The 27603-nt window shown below is 38.9% G+C and overlaps 1 protein-coding gene and 1 non-coding gene across 3 annotated transcripts; one reads left to right on the top strand and one right to left on the bottom strand.

Moving 5' to 3' along the window:
* The first annotated feature begins 547 nt into the window (after positions 1-547).
* On the top strand, positions 548-19161 carry CUNHXorf21 (chromosome unknown CXorf21 homolog). Of its 2 annotated transcripts, none has more exons than XM_023751315.1 (2): positions 548-680; positions 17765-19161. In XM_023751315.1, exon 2 carries the CDS (start codon positions 17766-17768, stop codon positions 18657-18659), a length of 894 nt encoding a protein of 297 aa, XP_023607083.1. In that variant the 5' UTR covers positions 548-680; position 17765; the 3' UTR covers positions 18660-19161. The 2 variants fall into 2 exon arrangements, with proteins under 2 accessions (XP_023607083.1, XP_006085713.1); XM_006085651.3 differs by having other exon boundaries at positions 579-690.
* On the bottom strand, positions 3635-3741 carry LOC111825290. The gene has a single exon (XR_002828462.1). It is a non-coding gene; the product is annotated as a U6 spliceosomal RNA (small nuclear RNA).
* Positions 19162-27603: the final 8442 nt, after the last annotated feature.

Below are 27603 nucleotides of genomic sequence, written 5' to 3'. Positions count from 1 at the left end.
AAACTTTGACGGAGACTGGGAAATTGCCCTAAACATGTTTACAGTCTCACCAATAGTATATGAGAGTGCCTGTTTATACAAAACCTTGCCACTAAGTGTTTCACTGATTTTTTTTACTTTTGTTAATTTGAGAGAGAAAATGGTTTTAACTTGCATTTTTAAAAACTTTGAGTACAGTTAAGAAATAATACTTCTTAAAAATGACAATTAATGATAAAATTGAGAACTTTCTAAATTGTATCTGATTTTGGGTCTCTTTTGGGAGAGAGGCCCCAGAGAATTTAGTTATAAGAATAAATGTACATTGATAGGGCTCTTATATAATGTGGAGTGATAAACTATTTTAACAAGAGACAGTTTCATAGATAGGTTTCATTTTTTGAAAAAGGGGAAGAAACACCATTCTGTGGCTCGGTTTGGGTTTGTCAGTTATTACCTCCCCCCCCTTTCTGGGACTTCCCACTGTTCTTTAGAACAAATCAGACGAGCAAAAACAACTCTTTTTCCATTGGATCAGTCATAAAAAAAGTGGAAATGCAATGAGCAGCTTCATTTCTTGGTTTTTAGCAGCGAAAGGAATACTCACCAAAGGCTTGTGAACATTTCTGGATAAAGCACTGGCTGGCTTATTCATCTTCGTATGGTCAATCGTGTTTCTGCAGGACCAAAGGAGCAGATTGGTTAGTGAAGGTAAGAAAATGAGGCAACAGGCCCTGTAACCACTAACCTTTTCTGCCATTTCTCTTCTCATACTTAGTTTGTTTAATATCAGAACTCAGATTCAATCTTATGACATGTAAAATGCTTTTCTAGTTTACCAACTCCGAGGTGAGTGGGAGTTTAAATAAACATTCAATAACGAGGAATTGAATTAAGTGTTAAGTCAAACACTTCCTTCTCTTACCTCCTCATGTTCACATTTGGGGCATTGCTAAAGTATGCCCCCCCTCCAACGGACTGGTCTGATCAAATATTTGTTGTGTAATTTATTCAGTCCTCATTCACTAATTCCTACACAGGTTTAACTTCCGTGTTTTTAAAAGAAGGCCAACTGTACTTTCATAAAAGTAAAAAAAAAAAATTTAAAAGGCTGAAAAAGTTTTGCAAAGAGAGCACAACTCTTGAATTGTTATGGTGACGTAATTTTAGAGAGGAATACAATGTCACATACATTCCAATTGGATTTGACTGTTATTCGTTGTGAGTTTGTGATAAGTGTTTTCTGTGTAGCAGGACATATTCAAAGTGAATGTGATCTACAGTGATGATGCTTTTATTTTATTTTATTTATTTTTGTTTTTTAAAATATATTTTTATTGTTAATAGTATTACAGATATCTCCCATATCCCCCCTTCCCCCCTCCTCCCAGCCCCGACTCGCTCAGGTCTTCACTACCCTATTGCTCGTGCCCATGGGCTATACATATAAGTATATAAGTTCTTTGGTTTATCTCTTCTTGTCCCACCAACCCCACATCCAGGTACGAGGTATGTCAGTCTTCTCCGTGCCTCCCTGCTTCGGGTCTTATTTTGTTGGTCAATTCATTTTGTTCATTAGATTCCACAAATAAATGAGATCATGTGATATTTGTCTTTCTCAGGTTGAGTGACAATGCTTTTAGAATTGCTATCTGGGTGATTGGTTGGTATTAAACACAGTGCTTGTACAGGTGGGCTTTTGTTTGGATTATCTTTACACTTGATCTTAGCAAAAAAACCCGAGAAGCAATTGTTTGAATTATCTTTAGACCTAGTCAAACATTCTTTTTCTTGTGCACATCTATCTGTGCTTGAATATAGACCTGGTTTGGCCAGTATATTCATATGGATATTTTCAGAACATTGCTTGCAAAGGTCAGTGTAAGAATCTTGCATTTCTGAACTTAAGTTTCTTGAAGGAGTAGAGATATTTAAAATTCGTGTAAATATTCATATTACAATGGTAATTTGGCAGATATACAAAGGTAGTGCACTAATTCTAATAACACTTTGATGCAATGTTTTCAATAGTTATTTCAAGTTACTGAACCATTTCTAATCACATACCTAATGATTATCTTAGATATATGATATTGTCCCTCTATGCTCTTCTCAAACATGATAGAATGTAAATTTATCTTCAGTATTTGTTAACCCTCCCCCAAATTTTGGTGTGCAAAGTTTCAAACCTATATAAAAATGGAAAGGATAGTACAATGAACACCCCTATTTCTATCATGTAGATTAAGTAGTTGTAGCTATTTGCCACATTTATGTTTTCTCTCTCTCTCTCTCTTTCTCTCTCTATATATATAGACACACACACATATTCACAGCTTTCTTCCTGAACTGTTTGAAAGTATATTGTTGCCTTTAGGGCACATGATACCTTCAAATTCTTGAGCAATATATCTCCTACAAAATGGGCAGACTTCTACATAATTATAATGCAAAGGAAATTTAACATAAATAGAATCTTGTTATAGAATGTAATTCATATTCAAATTTCTCCAATTTTCCACATGTTCTTTAAAGAGTTTTTAAATCTAGGATCCAATGAAATACCTTACAATACATTTGGTTCAAATGCCTACAATTAAGCAAATGTTAACATTAATTGACATAATTGATAATATCATAAACAATGATTAACACCAAAGAAATTTAATACCAGTCAATACTATTATGGTCACTTTTCTAATTTTTTTAGCCCTTTCATTTTGTGTCAAAATATTTAAAAAATATTTTTAAAGGATGAACATAAGCTTTAATTTTTCTATCTGTGAGATGTAAAGACAGAATTAAAAAAATCCAAACTATGAAAGAAATATATTTACTAATATTTCTGCACCAAAATTTGCATTTTCTGAAATAAGAAAATTCACATATCCAGATATAGTAGTTGTTACCTTTGGTCATAAGGACCTAAGAAAATTATTTGTTAACATTATCAACATTATTGGTGATGCTAATATGGAAAACAGAGGACTTTTGACTTATTACCTTAGCCTTCAAATTAGACTTTCAGACATTAATTTGTTAAGAATCACTTCACATTTGATAGAAGAATAGATAGTCACAAAGTATATGTTTTGTGAGGAGAATTGAAATATGGATAAGTGATACTTTAGACAAATGATACTATCAACAAATACCACAAAAGATGAAATAATAAGGATATAAGACAAGGCATATGATTAAGTGAATGGTTTTTTTCAGCTCTAAACAATATGAACTTTCAAAGATAAGAGTAAGGAAATGGCAGGTGTGTGTGTGTGTGTGTGTGTGTGTGTGTGTGTGTTTTATATACAGGGAGGTCCTTCCTAAAGAAACCCTTTGTTTTGGGTAAAGTTCTTATATCATTTACTAAAAAAACCAAAAAAACAACAACCATGTAATACAGATTTGGTTACAGTATTATAACTAGATTATGAACAAAATAATATTCAAGTTTTCCAATGACAACCTTTCAGTGGTTTATCTGCAACGCTCCCAAATAAAAAAGGTCTTAAAAACATGGGTTGGAATGATAGAATCTAGCATTTAGATTACAAGGGAAATAGGGAATTGGAGAGATGAAATAGAGTATTTTGAGAATGGGGAGTATTAAAAGACAACATCCCTGATATATCACTACACATAATTTTTTTTTCTTAAAAATATGGAACGCTTCACGAATTTGCTTGTCATCCTTGCGCAGGGGCCATGCTAATCTTCTCTGTATCGTTCCAATTTTAGTATATGTGCTGCCGAAGCGAGCACTACTACACATAATCTTAACAAGACAGTTTGCTTCACCCTCAAATTTGAGACAAAAAAATAAATTTGCTTACCTGATTGAAAAGTTAAAAATAATAATAATGTGTTGAAGAATGTCAGTGGAAACAGTTAATCTCAAACATAGCTGGTGAGAGAATAAATTGGCCCAAGTTACTTGAAAGGCAATTTGCAATAATAGCTAGGATCTAATAATTCGGCTTTTCCAAAGTGGGCGGGCCTAAGGAAGCATTCATGGAAGCATGCGCAGTGGTTGCACATAATGAAAAAGCAAGAAAAACCCCAATGTCCACTATGAAAAGTGATTTGCTAACGTAAGCTGTGCCTGTAGATGTATGATTTTGTAACTTAAAAGGCAGATCTATATAAGCAGACATGCTGACAGATGGGACCCAAATTGCACCCCAACTGGTTAGGCCCAAGACCTTCTATGGAACAGCAGATGCTGTCTTCCTGTCTTTAGTTCCATAAAACTACATCCTGTGATGTGGGAGGCAGCCCCATCCCACTGCCTCCATTATTGTGCAGCTGTGGTCTTTTGTGCACCCTTTCTCATCCCAGCCTCTCAGATGACTTAGTTTGCATGCACGTAAATTGTTCTTCCAGGGACAGGATCTGTGCTGCTGCTTATCGCCTCCAATTCCCCCACTTGCTACCGATCCCCAATCTGCCTGCTTTCCTTTTGCTATTGCCAGTTATTCCTTCATTCAGAGGACTGTCCCAATGATTTATTTCATTGTTTAAAGTAGCAGATGATTTTGCTAAAGTTTCACGCAATCCTGATAAATACAGGGCTTGGCAAAAGTATGTTGACAGTTCATATGAAAAAAGACATGCAAGTAATACTGATTACAATAGCTTTATTAACTCAAAATAATATCACAGTGGCACAGTGCACTTAGGTACAATCTTGTAAGGGCTCAAGTTGCTGGCCTTCATTATGTGCACACTGTTGTAGTCTACTTGCTATACTCAAGCACACTTTGGCACATTTATTGTCATCAATTTCTTGACATGCTTCACTTATGCAGCGAATCATATCATCCACCATATGTGGCTTTTGTGAGAAGACTTTATTTTTGACAACTCTCCAAAGAAGTCCACTGGGGTGAGGTCTGGTGATCGCGGTGGCCATGCCACTGGCCCTCATTGACGTATCCACTTGTTGGGTAATTGTTCATTAGGAAACTCACCCACTGTTTCTACATAGTGTGGAGGAACTCCGTCTTGTTGAAAGAAGAAGCCATCAATATCATGTTGTCTCTGTGATTGTGGTAAACACTGGCCCTCATGCTGAGATACAGGTTGTGTGTGACAGTTGTATGGAAAAAATAGGTTTAAGTACCCCTTTACACGAAACACCCACCCAAACTGTAGTCCCTGGCTGACTCAACGGTCCTTCTCTCATTACATGGGGATTTTCTCCTGAATAGTAGACACAGTTGTGTCAATTTCCAGCATCTGAAAGTTTTAAAAGGTGCTTCAGCGAACCACACAATTTTACCAGTGATGACATGGCCTTGTCTTCATTCACAACCACTTCACAGAATTGTAAACTGCAATCCAGATCATCTCCTAATAACCCATGAGGCAATCTTGGCCGACACATTTCCAAACCTAAACATTGCATTAGATGACTCAAAGATCTATGGGAAATGCCTAACTCAACAGAAGCTCTTTGTTTTATTATTATTTTTTTTTGGGGGGGGGCAATGCTCTTTGTAAATGCCTGACTCACTAACATTTCATTTTCCTGGTTGTAATACTGTCCAGTTGACCACTTTTTGGAGCAGGTTTCATCAAATTTATCGCATATTCTGTAAATTGTTTGTCTACTTAGTGAAGGTATCAAATCGTTCAGCCCATTTTTATCGAACCTTTTCAGCATTCTCTGTCTTCCAGTATTGTTTAAGTATCCACTTTCATTGGTTAAATTGTCAGCCATCATTATCTAAAAGATAAACCATAAGTAAAAATACAGAATAATAATAATAAGACATACAAATCAATAATATGATCATTAATAAATAAATAATAAAAAATAAACTGTTTTGAGTATTCACAACTGTAGACCTACTTTTGCCCACCCCTGTATATTGGGGTAAGGGAGAGAAGAACCAAGAATCTCTTTCTAATTGAAGGACATGGATTCTGCATGAATGGCTAGGGGCTCTAAAATGCTGATATAGGAGATGAGACTTGAAGGATATGGGTAGTAGGACAGGGGATAGATAGGGAACCAGGGCTCTCAGGACAGAAGAAAAAATCCACAAATACCTGGGATGGGCACGGAATGTGGGAGAAACTGGGAGAAGTTCCTGGGTCCTGTGGGGGCAAAGGAAGAGATGAGATTGGGAAGGCAGATAAGGACCAGACATCATGAGGACCTAACCTGGATGGACTTTATTCTGGAAGTGATTGGGAGCTGTTAATATTTAAACAAGGCACCTGTAATACTAAATTACTCTGCTTGTAACATTAAGGGTGAGATGATGCCAGACTATAGTAGTGGAAATGGTTAAGGAAAGTATTCAAATACCAGAGGTTAGCCTGGCCCATGTGGCTCAGTGGTTGAGTGTCGACCTAGGAACCCGGAGGTCACAGTTTGATTCCCAGTCAGGGCACATGCCTGGGTTGTGGGCTCCATCCCCAGTAGGCGGCATGTAGAAGGCAGCTGATCAATGATTCTCTCTTATTGTTGATGTTTTTTATCTCTCTCCCTCTCCCTTCCTCTCTGAAATAAAAAAACTAAAAAACACACCAGAGGATAAATCATTTGTGCATGTCAAATACATAAGTATTACTACACAATTGGTCATATTACTACACCTGTGGGGTGGGCATTGGCTGTCTTCCTGGAGCTTTTCTTTCTGAACTTCATTGCACCTTCCTTCCTTTAGTCAGCAGTGATGCTGTTATTAAATAGATTCAGGGTTGCTACCATTTTCCTGGAAGGACTAATTGTCATGATTGTGATATTAACTGCTCTCAAATGTACAGTAGTGTGATATGCTTAAAGATCATACCACATGCTTTGGTGTTTGTAAACTTGGATTTGACTCTTGCCTCTAGTACTTAGCTGCTTTGTGATCTTGGGAAGGTCATTTGTCATATCCAAATATCAATTTTCTCATTTGGAAAACCCAGATTATGACATACAGGGTGGGGCAAAAGTAGGTTTACAGTTGTGAGTATGCAAAACACAGAGTTTATTCTTGTATTATAATTTATTAATTTTTGTATTGTTATATATTTGAACAACTATAACCCTATTTTTGCCCAACCCTGTATATCTAACATGAAGAATTGTTGAAAGATTAGGGATAATGTGTGGAAAACACTTGACACAATTGCTTTTATTATTATGCCCTTTCCAACTTATTGCATGTTTTTAAAAATATATATATATATTTTTTGATTTCAGAGAGGAAAGGAGAAGAGAGAGAAACATCAGTAATGAGAGGGAATCATCAGTTAGAAGAAAAAAAACTGCCTCCTGCATGCCCCCTACTGGGGATCGAGCCCACAACCCGGGCATGTGCCCTGACCAGGAATCAAACTGGGACCTCTTGGTTCCTAGGTCGATGCTCAACCACTGAGCCACACTGGCCAGGCTGCATCTGCTTTTTGCCTTAGGTCCAGGGTAGGGAAGCCATGGCCTATGGGCCAAATTGGCTCTCTGCTTGTTTTTGTAAATAAAGTTTTATTGGAACACAGCCACACCCATTTGTTTATGTATCATTTATGGTGGCTTTCCTGCTATGATGGCAGAGTAGTTATAACAGAGACCTAAAATATTAAATACTTGGCCCTTTATTTAATAAGGTTGCTGATCCCTAACTTAGGTTTTTCCAAAGGTTCCCTCTTATAAAGGATTTCTCTGGAAATCTATGCTTGTGTTGCTTGGGTGTAAATTAAAAGTGTGTTTATGTGCAGAAGTTATAACAACAGTTTTCTGAGAAACTATGTATATGCTAGTGTAGAAGGAGGAATTTATATTGCAGTTTCTTCTGAAACCAAGTAAATGGTTTAACAAAGTGCTGTACTTCAGCACATATTTCCAAGTTGTGAATTTGCACATCAGGTTAATTTTGGTATTCCCCTGTCTGGTAATGATTAATGTAGGCTAAATTTGCCTAGAACATTTCATCTGCAAATGTCCTTGGGTTTCTTTTCCTTTACACTTAACAAGTCATGGAGAATTCTAAATATATTTAGACATTTTATATATATTCCAAATATACATATATAGCTTCTCTACGATGAAAAACAAAAAGTCAAGTGATAAAATATCTTTGAACAATTGAAGTGATCCATTGGGTCAAGTTTTAGTGTATCAGATGAAATGAAGTCTAATAATGTTAACATTTTCTTGAAATATACATTTTGTAATACCTTTGAAGAGACTGAGTGATATTATAAGAATTTCACAGATAATCACTGAAATGTACTAAGAAAAATGCCAACAATTAATAAAAATAAACCCAAATAACTTTCTCTATTTTTCTATCTTTAGATTTTAGAATGTCATGATGTCCAACACTTTTCATTCTAACGGTACATGAAAGAGTTTTAATGAAGATTAAATTAGTTAACATCTGTATAATTTTTGTTTATGAGTTTCATCCAATATTCTTTGCACAGCTTTAGAACAAACTTTGAAAAGCTGCTTTAGCATACTATCTGCTGCCCTCTGCTGCTAACATTTCAGAAATGAATTTCGATTCTGAGTAATGCTCACCTAACCCTCTTTCTCTTCTCCTAATAAGTCATAAACTCCTGCAATATTAAAGTTTGAGGGGAATCTATAGATACTTTATTTTTTTATTGATTTTTTACAGAGAGGAAGGGAGAGGGATAGAGAGTCAGAAATATCGATGAGAGAGAAACATCGATCAGCTGCCTCCTGCACACCTTCTACTGGGGATGTGCCTGCAACCAAGGTACATGCCCTTGACCGGAATCGAACCTGGGACCCTTCAGTCCGCAGGCCAATGCTCTATCCACTGAGCCAAACCGGTTAGGGAAATCTATAGATACTTTAATACCACAGGTGAGAATTTAATTTATAGATAAGAACTTGAGTCTCTGAGATGTTAAGCAACAAGTGAGTGTGGCTCTATTTTCTGACTACCAGTACTTAAATGCCTGGTGACTGTAGATACATTACTTAATTTTGACATCTATAAAATGGATATAATAATAGTACCTACATCTTACAGTCTTCATGGGAATCCATTGATTTATTACATAAAAAGCACTTAGGCACAGCCGGTATGGCTCAGTGGTTGAGCATCGGCCCATGAACCAGAAAGTCACAGTTTGACTCCTGGTCAGGACACATGCCCGGGTTTTGGGCTTGATTCCCAGTAGGGGGTGGATAGGAGGCAGCCAATCAATGATTCTCTCTCATCATTGGTTGTTTCTATCCCTCTCCCCACTTCCATTCCTCTCTCTGAAATAAAAAAAAAAACCACACTTTTTTTTTTAAAAAAAACACCCTATGTTCATTGCAGCACAATTTACAATAGCTAAGATTTGGAATCAGCCTAAGTGCCCATCAGCAGATGAGTGGATTAAAAAACTGTGGTACATCTACACAATGGAATACTATGCTGCAGTAAAAAGGAAGGAACTCCTACCATTTGCAACAGCATGGATGGAGCTGGAGAGCATTAAGCTAAGTGAAATAAGTCAGTCAGAGAAAGACAAATATCACACAGTCTCACTCATTTGTGGATTATAATGAACAACATAAACTCATAAACAAAAACAGATCCAGAGACAGAGAAGCTTTGATCAGACCATCAAACCTCAGAGGGAACGTAGGGGAGGATGGGGGTAAGGGGGGAGATCAACCAAAGGACTTGTATGCATACATATAAGCCTAACCAATGGACACAGACACCAGGGGGGTGAGGGCATGAGCAGAAATGGGGTGGGGGGGCAATGGAGGGATAAGGACACATATGTAATACCTTAATCAATAAAAAAAATAAAACCCACTAGGATCGTATCAGGGTTGTAGCTAGTACTAATGTTAGCTATTTTATAAACTTGTCCCTAACTAGACTAAAACCACAGCTAGTGACAAGGTTAGAACTAGAATTCTGGTCCCTTAACTACTAGTTCAATAATTTTCTTTTGCCATAGTGAGTCTCAATACATTACTAAATTTTACCAGTGAATGTGAATTTTTAAAAATATATTTTATTGATTTTTTACAGAGAGGAGGGGAGAGGGATAGAGAGTTAGAAACATCACTTGCATTTTTTAAAAATATATTTTATTGATTTTTTACAGAGAGGAAGGGAGAGGGATAGAGAGTCAGAAACATCGATGAGAGAAACATCAATCAGCTGCCTCCTGCACACCCCCCACTGGGGATGTGCCCGCAACCAAGGTACATGCCCTTGACCAGAATCGAACCTGGGACCTTTCCGTTCGCAGGCCGATACTCTATCCACTGAGCCAAATCAGTTAGGGCGTGAATGTGAATTTTTAAAATGTTACCTGTTTAACACATTTGAAGCTCTTGTAGTCTTTACAAAGCTACATGATACCGCAGCTCTTGCTGTCACTTATTCCTCCTTGTACTGTTCAAGGCAGGCTCCCTACAGCAATTATTACAAACACTCACAGGCTCTGCAAGCCTCCAAGATGAAGTCCTACTGCCACATTTGAGAACTGATTTTACTGTTGACTTTAAGTAACCTTTCTAATGAGCTCCCTGCCTAAATCTCCAACGCATAATTAGACACTTGCACTCAGAGTGTGTACCTCATGTCAGACTCAGGAGAAACTAAACTAAACCCAACAGCTCCCTTTCTAGCTCCTTCTCCTGATCTCCCCATTTTGGTTAATGCTGGTGCCATTTGCCAGCATGTGCAGACTCAAAGTTACTTTTGGCTTGCCTCCTTCTCTCATTCACTTTTTTTGTTGTTAATCCTCACTCAATTAGGGAGAGTGGAAGAGAGAGGGAAAGACAGAGAGAAACATTGATGTGAGAGAAACACATCGATTGGTTGCCTCCTGCACGAGCCTCCTGCAGGGCCCAGGTTGGGGAGAAGCCTGCAACTGGGGTACGTGCCATTGACTGGAATGGTCCGCAGGCAGATGCTCTATCCACTGAGCCAAACTGGCCAGGGTTCTCTCATTCAGTTTGATGTCCAATATTCTTAGTCTCTCAAGTTCATTCCTTCTCTTCCTGTTTTGCTACCTCCCTCCTGGATCCTGTCTCAATCACCCCAGGAGGCTGCTGAATTCATCCCTGCCTAACTTGGGTCCTTAGCTCCAATCTTACTTTGCTGAAATTCATCTTGCACTTTACTGATCAATTTCATCATGCCATGAATCAGCTTAGCAAACTGCCAAAGTTTTGTGTTGTCTGCAGGGTAAATAGAATGGCCTCAGCCTTGCATGACCCAGTTTACCTCTCTGACCTTACCTCCTCCTCCACCCTCATAGGAATCTTGTCCTTTAGCCTTCAGGTTATCAATCCCTAGACATTAGGACACACTGTCTGCCCTTCCATCATTGGAACTGCCTTGAGCACCATACTTGGTTCTTATTCCATTAGAATGAAAGGACCAACAAAGTTCTCAGTCAATGACAAATAGGGCAAAGGGCCCATTACTCAAAACAAAATCCTAGATCCTCTTTCTTCATTGTTGTGAAAGCGTGGAGTTTATTGGAATATTCATAAACATTATCCACATAAAATGTAAGAATTCATTCAGGTTGATTATTTATTATGAAAAGACATAGGATATGCCCTAACCGGTTTGGCTCAGTGGATAGAGCATCGGACTGTGGACTGAAGGGTCCCAGGTTCAATTCCAGTCAAGGGCATGTACCTTGGTTTCGGGCACATCCCCAGTAGGGAGTGTGCAGGAGGCAGCTAAATCGATGTTTCTCTCTCATCGATGTTTCTAACTCTCTCCCCCTCTCTCTCTCTCCCTTCCTTTCTGTAAAAAATCAATAAAATATTTTTTAAAAAGACATAGGATAAATAGTGGGAGATTTGGGATGTGTCTGAAGGGGAACAAGGTGTGATAAAGAGTGATTCTGCAGCCCTAGCCAGTTTGGCTTAGTGGCTAGAGAGCATCGGCTGTGGACCAAAGGGTCCTGGATTCAATTCTGGTCAAGGGCACGTGCTGTGGTTGCAGGCTCCTCCCTGGCCTGAGCCCTGGTCTGGGCTTGTGCAGGAGCCAACCAACCGATGTGTTTCTCTCACATCGATGTTTCTCTGTCTTTTCCTCTCTCTTCCACTCTCCCTAAGAATCAATGGAAAAATATCCTCGGGTGAAGATTAACAGCAACAACAAAATTTTTTTTTTTTTAAAAAAAACTGATTCTGCAAATTGTAACATTTCAGTAAAGGCTCTTAGGCGACCATGACGGTGAAATAACACGTGCATTAATCAAAGTTACATACACACATAATTTGGGTCAAATAATTCTAAGATGTTTTGAAATGAAAAAAATCAACACCCGTTTTCCAGAAGCAACTATTTTAATCTCCTTTGACTAATTATTTGATTTTTTACTGCCATTTTTAAAAAAATAGCATGCATATGTTGCAACTTCTGGATTTTTCAGTTTGGGGCATTATTTGTTGACTTGCCACCATGAAAATAAGGATTTAGTTCTTTTTCTTCCCCCGGCTTTCACCAAGTACATACATCCTTGTCCTGTTCCTCTCACTGTATGAACTGGCTACCCAGTCTGGACACATAGGCAAATGCCCAAGATAATTTTATTGATATTACATTACTATAAGTGCTGAAACACTATCTTTGTTTCCCAATTTTATTGTCATCTGGTGGTTACACTTTAAATTTGATTGGATCAATTTTCAGTGACATATATTATTATGTATGCAAAAGCTATTTACAACTCAGCCATGTAGTGAACCACAGTTTTTTAGAAAATATGCTTTTATTGACTTTTTTTACAGAGAGAGGAAGGGAGAGAGATAGAGAGATAGAGACATCGATGAGAAACATCATCGATCAACTGCTTCCTGCACGCCCCCTCCTGGGGATCAAGCTGAAACCCGGGCATGTGCCCTGACCGGGAATCAAACTGTAACCACCTGGTTCCTAGGTTAATGCTCAACCACTGAGCCACTCCGGCTGGCAGTCAGGTTGCCCTTGGAGCCTATTTTCATCCTGGAATGTCCTTTTACTTTCAGTAAAGGTAGGACTCTCTCTGACACTTCCTGGGCCTAGGACAAAAAATGGGGAGCCTCAGTCTGCAGCCTTTTCATCTTCTCTTCCTAGTCCTGGCCACACCTCACACTCAGCCCACATATCCAGTTTCAATCTACAGCCCCAAGAAAAAGCTGCCCCTCCATTACTACTGGGCCTGGGCATGTGTGCATGTCCAGACCCTAAGTTGGCTTTCGTCATGATAGATTTGGAGAAAATTCTACGCAAACTCTGAGATTGGGTCTAGGTGATTTGAGCAGGGGCACAACCACAGGAGGGCTAGATTGGGGCCTTTTCCAGTGCAGGGTTTGGAAGAGGGGCCCAGGCTCTCCTAGTCTGAGGGCTCCTTTGTTTCTCTCCTGTTTCATGTATCCCTTTTCTTCATTTTCTTCATTTACTTACTCCTTTCAGAGGAGCACATCTTCCGTTCACTCTCTGAGAAAGTTGCCCAGGAGATGAACTATTTGAGACGTTGACTTTAAAATATCTTTATTCTATCCATACTTAATTGATAATTTGGTCATTCAATTCTAGATTGAAATCATTTTTGTTCAAGAAATTTTAGACATTGTTACATGATCATCTTGCTTCTCATGTTGTTGTTGAAAAGTCTGAAGATTCTGGTTCTTGGATTTTTTTCCTGACTTTTTAAAATCTCTAGAAATTTATAGTATTTTCACGTTGGTTCAGGTGTTCTATATCATTTCACAATCATAATAAGAGGTGTGGTCTGTTTTTACCTAGTATTTTGAGAACTCATGTCCTTCAGTTCTGGGAAATATTGCTGAATTATTTGAATTTCTTCTCTGTTTACTCTGTCCTCTTTCTGAACTTTCTACTCTTCAGATAATAGATCTCCTGGGCTGGTTTTCTAATTTCAACCTTTCTCTACTATTTTCCATCTTATAGTTTTGCTCTACTTTCAAAATGGGAGTTTGCCTCAACTTTACCTTCCAACCATTCTATGGAGTTTTAAAATTGTATAACATTTTTAATTTTCAAGAACTTCAGAATGTTTTCCAATAGCATCCTATTCATAATTCAAGATTGCAATATTATCCTTATCGCCTTGAGAATATTAAGGATTGTGGAGCCAAAAAGCTAAATGGACTCTATTGATTGTGAACTTGAATGAAGGGTGACCTGGTTGCCCCATTTAGTTATGGGAACCTCGGATGTCGATTGGTCTCAGACGAGTCTGATTCCCCAGAACTGTCTTCACAATATCCTGCCATCAAAGGTGGATGCCCCTCCACCAGCATCCTGAGAGCTAAAGGGAGAGAGGTCATGGATCTCAGCATCTAAATGCCTATGTTTATTGAATCTATTATTGGTTCAGTAATTCAACCCTCAGCTGGTATCTCATAGCCCAGGAACCTTACGTTTTCAGAGAATAAATCCCAAGTTTTCCCTTGGTAATGGAGATGGGAGATAGTCACCCTGCTACCTGGAATGAGAGAGAGAGGATCTGGGTTTCTGACTGCCTTTTCAATAGACTCTCAATTCATCTTTCTTATTTTAGATACACTCCCTTTACCCTACTTCCAATGGGTTTATGGTGCTACCAATTCTTAGACATTTATGAAAATTTAAATCAGATTGGCACTTAGAAACCATAGTTTTAGAAAAATGGCTTTTGAGATACCATAACCTGAGCTTTAATATTAAAGCTCAGGTTATGGTATCTCAAAAGCCATTTAATTATATATATATATATATATTAATTGATTTCAGAGAGGAAGGGAGAGGGAGAGAGAGAGAGAAACATCAATGATGAGAGAGAGTCATTAATAGGCTGCCTCCTGCACAGGGGCCAAGTGGAGGATGAGAAATTACCATGGATGCCAGTGTGACTACATCATGACAAGCAGAGATACCCCCCACTCCCATGTCCCCAACTGACCCTATGGCTCTGTGTAAGCAAGAAGGTCTTGTAAGATTCAGCCTTTTTAGGTCTCCTAAGTCCTTAACCTTCGGACTCCTGCTTTCTAGTTCTAAAATGTAATTGCTTTTGTCTCTTCTATTCTCCCTCTTTTTTTGTGGATTGTAACTTTAAAAAATTACTTACTGTTGTTCTAATGAAGTTTAGGGGGTGGGAAATACATGCATATGCTTAACCAGCTATTTTTCCTGAAAATCTTTGCTTTTCTCTAACTCAATTTGATCTCGTTTTTGAGCTCAGCTTACATTCTCCTGAGTAATCACTGTCAATCAGGTTAGCCTCAGTCACTTCAGGGCTCCATCCTCCTTGGGATTGCCTCTAAGTTCCTTCTTGCTTACAAAGAGCCATAGGGTCAGTTGGGGACGTGGGAGTGGGGGGTATCTCTGGTTGTCATGATGTAGTCACACTGGCATCCATGGTAATTTCTCATCCTTCACTTGGCCCCTGTGCAGGAGGCAGCCTATTAATGACTCTCTCTCATCATTGATGTTTCTCTCTCTCTCCCCCTCTCCCTTCCTCTCTGAAATCAATTAATATATATATAATTAAATGGCTTTTGAATACCATAACCTGAGCTTTAAAGCTCAGGTTATGGTATCTCAAAAGCCATTTCTCTAAAACTATGGTTTCTTCTGAGAGTTTCTGAGGCCCGTTTAGAAACTCAAAAGCTGAAAGTTGCACTTCTGCTCTGGTTTTCTACAATGATGTTCTGAGGCCTTGAAAGGGGAAGGCCTTAGCTGCAGCCTTGGTGGGGTGGAGGGGGAGGGTTGGGAAATAACTGCCTCACTATAAAGCCTTTTTTTTTGTAAACTTTTTTGCTCTGTTAGTTATCTTCTCATGTACTAATATATAAAGATTTGCCTTTTCACCTGGAAGTTCAGTTTGTTGAGGGCAGAACCACACTTAGAAAATTTTTTTTTAGGAAAGAAAAACATTTCCTTTATCCTTATAACTGTGTCCAGCATACAAGGACTACTTCATGGATTTGTTGAAGACCTTTAATTTTGTATCATTATGGTACACGACTATACCTGGAATATAAACATTTAAATAACTGATAAATTTGCTGAATATATCTTGGAATAGTTCCAAAAAGAGAAAATAAACATTGAAAATATTACTCTTATACAATTAAAATAATTATATTAATCACTAGAGGCCCGATGCATGAAATTCATGCAAGAGTAGGCCTTCCTTCCCCTGGCTGCCAGCACTGGCTTTCCTCTGGCCTTCAGCAGGCACTGGGGACCAGGGCTTCCCTCGCAGCCCCAGCTTCGTCCAGAAGGACGGAAGGACGTCCAGTCTAATTAGCATATTATGCTTTTGTTATTATAGATATTTGTAATATTTACTTTATACAATTAAAATTACTTGGGAAATAACTGCATGAATATAAAAGAGATGCTAATATTTTAAAAAAAGGACCTTTATGTATGGTTAAAATAATCCTTTTCTACTTTGAATTTTCAATTCAGCTTCATGTTGACAGGTCTGTTTCGGAAGCTTAGCTTTCAAGGACAAAGAGGATCAGTTTTCCTTGTTGTCTATTGCCCAGCGCCAAGAATGTCAGTGTGTTCCTTTTTTAGAAAACGCAGCTGCTGCTTTCTAGCCTATTCTAGCCACTCCAGACTCAGCTGACAACTGCTGGGGGTGGGGAGGGGAGGCGGTTGTAGCAAAAGCCCATGGTCAGGAAATCTCTTTGGTAACTAGGGTAGAGGTAAACACGTCAGTTGAGTGCAGAGACATTTCCAGGACTTATTGTGAGAAGTACGTGGGATAGAGCAAGAAACTTGTCCTGAGCTGCAAAGGTTGGTGAGGCTTCCTGGTCCTTCATGATGGGTTGATAGTGAATTAATTTCATACCATGCATTGTTGTCAGTTATTTAATTCAAATTAACAAATATCTTTTGAGTCCCTCTGAAATGGAAACAACTGTGCTAGTTTTGAGGTATAAAATCCAAAGATGGGAAAATATTGCTCTATTTTCAGTAGAATTTGCCTCGTTGTTTTTCTCATAACCCAATGGGTATGTTGTTTTCCCAATTTGCAGCTTCTCAATCACTCTCCATTTCCTCTGGGGCAGGAGGCAAGTGCCTTTGCTTGACTCCTAAGGCCCTTCATGACCTAATTCTGGCCTATTTTCCCAGGCCCTTCTGCTTATGCTCAGCATCTTGGTGTATGGTGAATAGGCCACAACACCATATTCTCTTATAACTCTGTGCCTATGGCTGGAACTCTTAGTCTTCACAATTTAGATGAAATGTCATCTTCTCTGTGACATATTTGTAACTCCTTTCCCTTATCCACAGGTGGTGTTAAGGGCTCCTCTTCTTCACTTCCTTTGTGCCTATCATGATTTGAACCCTCTGTGATATAATATTGGAATTGTTTGCATCTAGTTTATCTTTTCCCATATACATTTTATATATAGTTTTATTAATTTTAGAGAGGAAGGGAGAAGGAGAGAGAGAGAGATAGAAACATCATTGATGAGAGAGAATCATTGATTGGCTGCTTCCTACACACCCCACACTAGAGATGGAGCCCCCAACTTTGGCATGCGCCCTGACCAGGAATCAAACCATGACCTCCTGATTCATAGGTTGACCCTCAACCACTGAGCCAAGCTGGGCGGGCCCATAGTGGAAATTTCTTGAAGGATGGAACTGTGTCCTATTTATCTTTCTATCTCCAGCACGTGCCATTGTCTTGGTACAAAGCAGGCACAAAATTAGTGATGGCTTGGTGAATGAATGAAATGACTATTTCCTTTACTTTTTTGATACATCAACTGTCAATTTAAAAAAATCCAGTCTTCATTTTCCTCATTGTTATTCACCAACTCTCTTTCCAGAATGCTGTCAGAAGGGTACCTCAGTGGACTTGCCTACCGGAATGACATCCCCTGGAGTTGTGCGTCTTATAATGAGAACATGGCTGAGGAAAAGGAAGAAGAGACTAACTCTGCTGCTCTTTGCTATTCCTCTGTGGATGAAACACAAGTCGGAAGTCTCTACCTGAGCTGCAAATCCTCCGGCAAGTTCATTTCTTCAGTGCATTCAAGAGAGAGTCAACACAGTAGAAATCAGAGAATCACAGTGCTACAGACAAATCCCAATCCTGTGTTTGAAAGCCCAAACGTGGCTGCAGTTGAAATATGCAGACACCCCAGCAGAGAGACCTTCTTGGTTCCACCTTCCTGTAAAAGTATTTGCAAGAATTACAATGACTTACATATTGCAGGGGGCCAGGTGATGGCCGTTAATTCAGTGACTACAGATTTTCTCTGCGAGAGTAGTTTTGAATACGGCCCTTTGCTGAAATCATCTGAGATTCCTTTGCCAATGGAGGATTCCATTTCTACTCAGCCCGGTGACTTTCCCCAAAAACCTATCCAGCGGCATTCATCCTACTGGAGAATAACCAGCATCAAGGAGAAAAACAGCTTGCAAATGCAGAAGCCTATTTCTAATGCTGTGCTGAATGAGTATCTGGAACAGAAGGTGGTGGAGTTATATAAACAGTACATTATGGACACCGTGTTTCATGACAGTTCCCCTACCCAGATTCTGGCATCTGAACTCATCATGACAAGTGTGGACCAAATTAGCCTCCAAGTGTCGAGAGAGAAGAATCTGGAGACCTCAAAAGCCAGGGATATAGTCATTAACCGCCTATTACAGTTGGTGTCCACTGAAATCAGTACTCCTAGTCTCCATATTTCACAGTATAGCAATGTGAATCCATAATGGAGAGGATGTTTCCATTCCTCTTTGTCAACTCTCACAGCTAAAACAACACTTCATTCAGTTATTCTGAGAATGTGGAGGAGGGGTTTGGGAAGGAGTCAAGAGCTAGAGAAGTAAACATTGGCTGGAGGTCAGGTGTGAATTAAGAGGAAATCTCATAATATTACACATGAGGAAGGAATGTGGGAAGAGGGGCTATAAAGAGTGCTTTCAAAGCCAGGGTTGTATAGCAACAAAGCAAAAAAGAAAAATGATCAAAAAAAGCAAAGGTAGGATTCATTTCAAGGAGTACAGAAATCGAAAAAGAAGACAAGCCAAAGAAGAACACACATCATGGCAAAAGTAAAAGGCCAAAAGTTTCAGAGTAAAGAGTTAAGAATGTTTGTTACTCACAAAGTCCCCCAAGTTGTTTTTTCTTGAGGGAAATAAACTGTAGAAGGCTGCTATATTTGGGTAGAGAGACAGGTTCAAACAGTTTCAAAATATGTTTTTCTCTCTTTTCTATTCTGTATCAGTAGATCACTTAAAATTATGTTCTCTATAAACATGAAAACAGTAGCAAATTGCAATTGTGTTTTTATTATCGAATGGAATGGTTACTTAGATATAGCCACACAACAGCCACTCAAATCTCCTAATTCTGTTTTCTAGTGGAGATGAAATTTCCTAAATGGAAAATATTACATAGTGAATATTAAACTATTTTGATTTTGCTATGTATGATTTTCTTGGTGATACACAGTTAGGAATCTTATTTTTTCTCATATTCTTCTCTTCCTTTTCACCATGCTCTCTCGTCTCTTCTGGAACCAGGAAGGGGTCTTCTGTATCCTAAAGACAAGGTTGCAAGGTCTAGGGTCTGATGATATCAAATTCTGTAAATTCATGCACCAGAATGGTGGCTTTGTGAGTGCTGCCCTGCTCTACCTCCTTCCTCTAGATCAGGGATTGGCAAACTGTGGTCATTGCTCAACTCTAGCCTGACACCTGTTTTTTTTTTTTTTTTAGACATAATTGACACATAACATTATATTAGCTTCAGGTGTACAACATGATTTAAGATTTGTATATATTACAAAATGATCACCACAGTAAATCTAGTTACATCATTTTTAAGCTCCCATGAGCTAAGACATTTTTAAACCATGTAAAAAATGAAAAAACCAATCAAAATAATATTTTGTGACATGAATAAATTGTGATATTCAAATTCAGTGCCCATAAACAAGGCTGTATTCGAATACAGCCACACCCATTCAGTTATGTATTGTCTATGGCTGCTTTCACCCTAGGATGGCAGAGCTGAATAAACGTGACAGAGAACAGATGGCCCACCAAAACCCTAAAACACTATCGTCCTTTTACAGAAGAAGTTTGCCCAAACTGCACCACAGCAGTGCCTTGCCCATATAATGCTTGCTTCGATTAATTCAGCTTCTCTGGGGGAAGCTAACTCTGAGATGGAGACTGGTGAACAAGTTTATTTGGGGGTGTTGGGAACAACCTCTGTGATGGAGTGAGGAAAGCAGAAGAGGTTTCCACAGAGGCCTCAGGCCACCTCAGAGGGCTCTGGAGTTGGGTGGGCCTTCAAAATAGATCCAAGGCTTTTGGTTCTTCAGCTTGACAGGAAGGGGGCGTATCCTTAGCTGAGGCAATTCAGTGGAGGGCAAAATTCCCAAAGTGGGAATCCAGTGTGAGCCTTCAGCAGTCAAACTCTGATAGCTGCTGGGGGAATGAGTTCCTCATCCAGAAGGAGGGATCTGTGGAGAAAAACAGCATCCTCTACATTTCTCAGTATTTGTATCTGTAGAGTGAATGATTTTTTTAAACAACATATGATATTGTATAAGGAAACTGGTTAAATAATTATTCAGAAATGATAATCACTGTTTAAAATATATCATAATAATAGCTGCTATGTATTAATTACTTGCTATGTGTCTGGCACCAGGTAAATAATTTTGTATGGATTATCTTATATAATTTTCAAAAGAACCTTAAGAGAGAAAATTCCTATTTTTTTTTTTTTAACAGAAGAGCCAGCTTGGCTCAGGGAAGTTAAGTAATTTGTCCAGAGGCACACAATTAGGGGTGGAACTTGTGGAACTGGATTTAAATCTTGTTCCATTTAACTTGAAAATCCTGGTTCTTAACCACTAACACCTCCTCTCGTGTTGACCACTATGTTTGCCTCATTAAAGACTGGTTTTCTACTCCAAGGGAAAAGAACTCAATCTCTTTACCATTCTGTTACTTCATGTTTTCTTTATAGTGTTTTGCTTGATAATATTTATTTGCATATCTCCCCCCCTCCACAATATAAGCTTTGATTTATTCATTTGTTTCTCCATGTCCCAAACAGCACTTGCGTATAGTAGACACCCAATCAATATATGTCAAATGAATAAATAAGTTTTGGTTGTGAGGGGTCCTGCATCTGGTGGTCAAAGCAAAATGCTATAATATGAAAAGCAGAAAATTTTGACTAGAAAAATGTGCTATTGAGAGTTCCTCCTCAAGGAGAAAATTGACTGAATAAATGAGCATAATTTCTTATAGCAAGTTAGTAAATAGTATAATAAAATGCATTATAATAAAATATTATCATGGATATTTTTCCTTTTGCTTACTTACTAAGAAATAATTTGTTACAACGTAGACATACCTCAGAGATATTGCAGGTTCAATCCCAGACCACCACAATAAAGTAAATTATAATCTTTTTGTTGGTAGAGGGTCTTGCCTTCAATTTGTAAAAAATATATCTGTAAAGCACAATAAAGTGAAATTCGATAAAATGAGGTGTGCCTGTACACTGGCTCATTTTTTCAATGAGCATTTATTTGCTGCTGTGGTTTTTTTAAGCGGGGAGTTGGAACACTGTGTACTAAACATATATAGAGAAGACACACCTGTGTGTGCATACATACACAGAGGAACAGGCCCGGCTCTCTGCAAGCTTACTATATTGTTGGAGAGACCTAGTAAATAACTAGGGAACTAGTACCAAAGCCACTTAATAAGCAAGAAATTGGCAAAGTGGTGCAAACAGGAATACAATTATCAGTGATTGCAACTCAAGTGTGATAAGTGCTGATAAGGAGACATGTTAGGACAGTGGTTCTCAACTAGAACCACTGGCCTAGCCCTAGAACACCTCTCCCATCCATCTGCCTAGATCCAACCTTGTTCTGCAAGAGTAATTAGACCCACCTGGCCAGTGTGGCTCAGGCTGAGCATTCACCAAGAACCGAGGTCCCCAGTTCGATTTCAGGTCAGGGCACATGCCCAAGTTTCGTGCTCAATCCCCAGTGGGGGGCGTGTAGGGGGCAGCTGATCGATGATGTTTCTCTCATCAATGTTTCTATCTCTCTATTCCTCTCCCTTCCTCTTTCTCTAAAAATCAATAAAAACATGTTTAAAAAGAAAAAGAAAAAAAATATCACAACATCTCTATCCTCCCAATCCAAGATAAAAAGAAAAAGAAAAAAAAAGAGTAATTAGACCCATCACTTCCCCTTGGAATCTTTACCTACACTAGGCTCTACCACTTTCCAGTCCTCCTAACACAGTGGTTCTCAACCTTGGCTGCACATTAGAATCACCTGGGAATCTTTTTAAAATGCTGATTTCTGGGCCTCATCCTCCGGAAATTCTGTTACTTTGTTACTAATGTTGTGGCCTCACCCCATAACAAAGTAACAGAATTTCCGGAGGATGAGGCCCAGAAATCAGCATTTTAAAAAGATTCCCAGGTGATTCTAATGTGCAGCCAAGGTTGAGAACCACTGTAATTAGGCAGAGGCTTGAGAGGGTTTGGTATGACAGGTGGATGACTATAATCGGAGCTGAATGAATGAATTGCTATTGCTACTGTAACCAGGTAACACAAAATTAATGGCTTAAAACAACATAAACATTATCTTACACAGTAATGGTGGTCGGAAGTTCAAAATCATCACTGGGCTAAACTCAAGGTGTTGGCAGGGCCTCATTCCTTGTGGAAGTTTTAGGTTTTAATAGCACCTTCATAACAAACATTTTATAGTTCACTCATTCTATCTTTTAAAAATACTTTAAAATATTTACAGCTTTCATTTCAATCGGTAGACTATTACTCCTTGTTTGGATACAATTATGAATTTTGTGACCTATTCTGAATACCTTTTTGCTTTATAGGCTTCTTAATTTAGTGAGAACATTGTGTTTTTCACCATGAGGCTGTGCTCTACCAAAATTAGTAATCATTTTATCCTCTCAAAAGTAAAGACTTTGTCTTCAAAGTTTAACATTTTGATTTTCTCTATCGCACACGCCAGTGCATTTCCTCCTCCCTCCCCACAGGCACGTTCTCCTTGTCTCTTTCTTTCTCCTAAGTTTCAAGGGCCCTTCTTTTGCCTCAATAATTTGTTTCCTGAGCCAATTTCTTCTACAGCTCATTTCTTCTACCTCTGTGACTTTCTAAAGAAACTTTCTCTTATAGTTTGAGTCTTGCATCTGAATTCTTTCTTAGCCAGAACTGAAGTACCGAGGTTGCTGAACCAAGGTCTGGTCTGACTCCTCCGGTCTAACACCTGGTGCTGGTCTAACATCCATACTTTTAGCATTAGATGAAGCCAGAGAGCTAGGGGGGGTTCGTGGGTGCAGCTTGAGCTCCTGGCTCCTATCCCAGTTGGTCTGTTTGCTCTACCTGTGACCCAGTCTGCAGACAGCCCTCAGAGGTGCCTCCCTCCTATGTGATCCCCAGAGCTTCCTCAGATTGGCTGAGGTAAACTTTGGCACCACAAACTCCACAGCCATAAATTTCACTTACGCAGGCATCCAATTAAACCCCTGATTCTATAAAGTTGCCAGCAATCAAGCAAAAAAAGAAAAAAATTAACTTTTAAATTTAATTTATAATGGCATTGACAGTAATGTCAGATGTTTTATCTTCAACAGAATGAACACTCAAAGATTTATTTTAATTACATAGATTAAATAGAAAAAATGAGCCATTATTGGAATTAACCGATTTTCTATTTGAAGCATCTGGGGTCATTTAACTTCATGAGCAATTCCTCTTTTGTTCTTGGCACAAGCCTATTTATAATAATTACATTAGCTTTTCTCTACATGCACAACTGGAACTGAAAATTAGAAAAATTAATTTAGAATGGGTATTTGATCTCAGTGAAAAGTGAAGTGTCATGTACCATTGATCTTTCTCAGGTACAGTTTTAAAATAACTATAAAATTTTGTCATAGATGTTGGTGCTTTTTCAGCAGATTTGTGTTTTCATGCAGTCGGTAATGTCATTGTGATTGCTGTGGCTGATGACAAATGTTTTATTCTTAATATATTTTTTATTGAACTCAGAAAGGAAGGGAGTGGAAGGGAGGGATAGAAACATCAATGATGAGACAGAATCATTGATCGGCTGCCTCCTGCATGCCCCCCACTGGGGATCGAGCCTGAAACCCAGGCATGTGCCCTGACCAGAAATTGAACCAAGTCACACTGGCCAGGCTAACCATTTTTTCTTGAGAAATGAAAATTCAGTTCTTAATTACACTTAATCTTTTTCCATTTTATATGCCTAAAGGCTTAGTACAAAATACAATGCATTATCCTATATAATAAAAGCCTCATATGCAAATAGACCGAACAGTGGAATGACTGGCAGAATGAGCAGTTGCTATGACACACACTGACCACCAGGGGGCAGACGCTCAATGCAGGAGCTGCCCACAGCCCACAGCCCACAGGCCCCAGGCCAGCCAAGACGGGTGCCAGCGGGGGCCCCAATCACCCTGCTGGTCACCCAAAGATTGGCCCTGATCGCCGGCCAGGCCTAGGGACCCTACCCATGCACGAATTTCATGCATCGGGCCTCTAGTCATACAATAAAATAAATAAGTGGTAGCAGATTTATAGTAGTCAATAAGTGACAAAACTTTGTAGCAAGAGTGTTAAGACTTCTCTCTGAAAACTTCTCAGCTCTTTTCCCCATAGAGCCACATATACACATCACTGATAATTTTCTAGGTTTCCCACTGACCTCACTGTCAGACCTAGGAGTCTAATTGCTAGGTTAAAGGCTACGCGAGTTTTTAAATTAAAAAGATAAATCCATTCTCATCAGTAATATACAAGACAGCTTGTCAATCCATATCCTTGCCAAATCTTGACATTGCAAAACATTAAAATTTTTGCCAATGGAGTATTATAAAAATGGTATTTCTTTTGGGTCTTGATTTATATTTTCTAGACCATGAATGAAGCTGAAAATCTCTATGTATATTTGATGATAATAGGTGTTTTCTCTTCTGTGAAATGTTTGCACATGCCTTTAACCTATTTTTTTCCTTTTAAAAATACACTTTATTTTTTAGAGTAGTTTTAGGTTCACAGCAAGATTGAGCAGAAAAGACAGAGTTCCCCTATATCACCTGGACCCATACACACACAACTTCCTTGACTACCAATATCCAGCACCTGAGTGGTACATTTGTTAACAACCTACGAACCTGCATTGACACGTTGTTATCACCTAAAGTCCATAATATATCTTAGGTTTCACTCGTGGTGTTGTACATTTTATGGACTTTGACTACCATATAATAACATTATCTACTCTTATAGTATCATACAGAATAGTTTTACTGCCCTAAAAGTCCCCTGTGCTCTGCCTGTTCATTCCTCCTAATTCCTGGCAACCATTGCTTTTTTACTCTCTCCATAGCTTTGCATGTTCCAGAATGTCATATAGTTGGAGGCACAGAGTACATACCCTTTTCGGATTGGCTTCTTTCACTTAGTAATATGTATGAAGATTGAGATCTTCAGATATCTAGTGTATGGCCTGTGGAATCATACTTTCTGTAGTACAGGCTACTTCCCAGCAATGGCTATGGGGAAAGGGTCAACAGCCAGGCCTCAGTCTGGGCCAGCTCAAATGAGTTCTAGGAGTCACTATGGAGGAAATAAGCCCCCCTTAAGTGGAGCCCCAGTTTAATCACCCCTCACTCCACCAAGCTATTTATTCATGTCAAGGCTTTCTCGTTAACAACTCCTACCCCCAACTGCAGAACCTTCAGAGAAGGTGCCAGCCCTAGATCAGTCCATGTGCACCCATTTTCCTCAGATCCTTGGCACTGTTTATGCACTGCCCTGATTTAACTTCTGAAAACACCAATACCAGTGTGCTGAACCTCAGAAGGGTTTCTCACAGTTTTCTCCATACTTTAAAGTGATCTCTCAGAGACCAGTCTCAGCTGAGGGAGCCCACTGTCCTAGTTCGGCATGTTGGTTGATACTGAAACTGGAACTTGAGCAGTCATTTTGTAGGAATGAGTTTTATAATCACTGTACTGTATTTATTCATGTTCTCTCTGCTGTTTGAAATGTTCAAACTGCTGATAAGGTGTCTCAAGTGTTCAAAAACATTAGTTACACTAAATTTGTTATTGTAGCTTAATTTATTTAAGGCAATTTAATTAAGGCAGCATTTAATCTCTATGTCTTTAAGAAAAAGTGACTTTCCCAGTTTTGCTCATTATACATACACATTTGATAAATTGAACATTAAAGCAAAGTCCAGGTGGTGGTGATTTTTTACTCTACACACAAAAGTGTCTCCAGCTTTAAAGACTCCATTAACAAATAGAAATCTATTTAGTCAAATAAATATTGTAAATGGTTCAAGTATCCCAGTGACCAAAAATGCAAATTAAGACAATAATAAGAGACCATCATTTATTAATCAATTTAGGAAAAAAGCTCCAAACCTTTGTTAGGATTCCTATTTGGAGGGCATGTGCAATGAATGCATGCTTGAAAGGAATCTTACATTGTGAAAACAAAATACTTTGGTGCAAAACTTTAGGAAATTATATTAAACTAGAGGCCTGGTGCATGAAATTCATGCACACGGGTGGGGGGAGGTCCCTCAGCCTGGCTTGCACCCTCTTGCAGTTTGGAGCCCTCAGAAGGTGTCCAACTGATGGCTTAGGCCTGCTCCCCGCAGGGAGCTCACTGACTACCAGGGGGCAGCTCCTGCATTGAGCATCTGCTCCCTGCTGGTCAGTGTGCATCATAGTGACCTGTTGTTCCACTGTTCAGTCGATTTGCATTTTAGCCTTTTATTATATAGGATAAGTATTCAGAGTGAGAAGTGTCCATGATGCAATTTCATTTCTGGGAATGTATCCTAAAACATAGTTTTAAAGTGTAGATAACAGAGAGAGTACTTAAAAAATATATCAAGGTGATTTTACTTTTTGCGTTGATATATATATATATTTAAAAATATCTTTTTATTGATTTTTTTAGAGAAAGAGGGAGAGAGAAACATCGATGTGAGAGACAAATATCAATCAGTTGCCTCCCAGCGATCAAACTCGAAACCTGGGCATGTGCCCTGACTGGGAATCCTGACCAGGAATTGAACTGGTGACTTTTCAGTGCATGAGGTGACGCTCAATCAACTGAGCCACACCGACCAGGGCTGTATATGACTGTTATAGTTGGCCTGATACAATATATGTAGTGATGAACATGGGGAGATAAGGCTGTTACAGCAGGAATGCAGAGATTTAAAAAAAAAATCAATCTTCAAGTTTTGACCACTAAAATGAAATTTTGAGTTGAGAAATATTTTTGGTTGGTTTGATCATCAGGCCAACTAAAGCAAAACTCACATAATATACATACAAAAAAGGAGAGGGAGTGGGAGGGAAGAGATCAACCAAAGAACTTGTATGCATATATGCATAGTCGATGGATACAGACAATAGTGCGGTGAAGGCCTGGGGAGGGGGACAGGTGCAGGATGGAGGGGGTCAATGGGGGAAAACCGGGGGGGTGTTAAATTCTTATAATTCCCTTTAGTGTATCGTTTAGGCCAGGATTCAGTGGTACTAACAGGCTTCCCTGTAAGTAGTTCAAGCAGGAAGAGATTAT

The sequence above is a fragment of the Myotis lucifugus genome, unplaced genomic scaffold (genome assembly GCF_000147115.1).
Source record: "Myotis lucifugus unplaced genomic scaffold, Myoluc2.0 scaffold_20, whole genome shotgun sequence".
Lineage (NCBI taxonomy): Eukaryota > Metazoa > Chordata > Mammalia > Chiroptera > Vespertilionidae > Myotis > Myotis lucifugus.
This window is presented reverse-complemented; position numbering and strand designations above follow the sequence as displayed.

Excerpts from the sequence above, each read along its gene's own strand:
- CUNHXorf21 (XM_023751315.1), top strand. The coding sequence starts at position 17,766 with ATGCTGTCAGAAGGGTACCTCAGTGGACTTGCCTACCGGAATGACATC.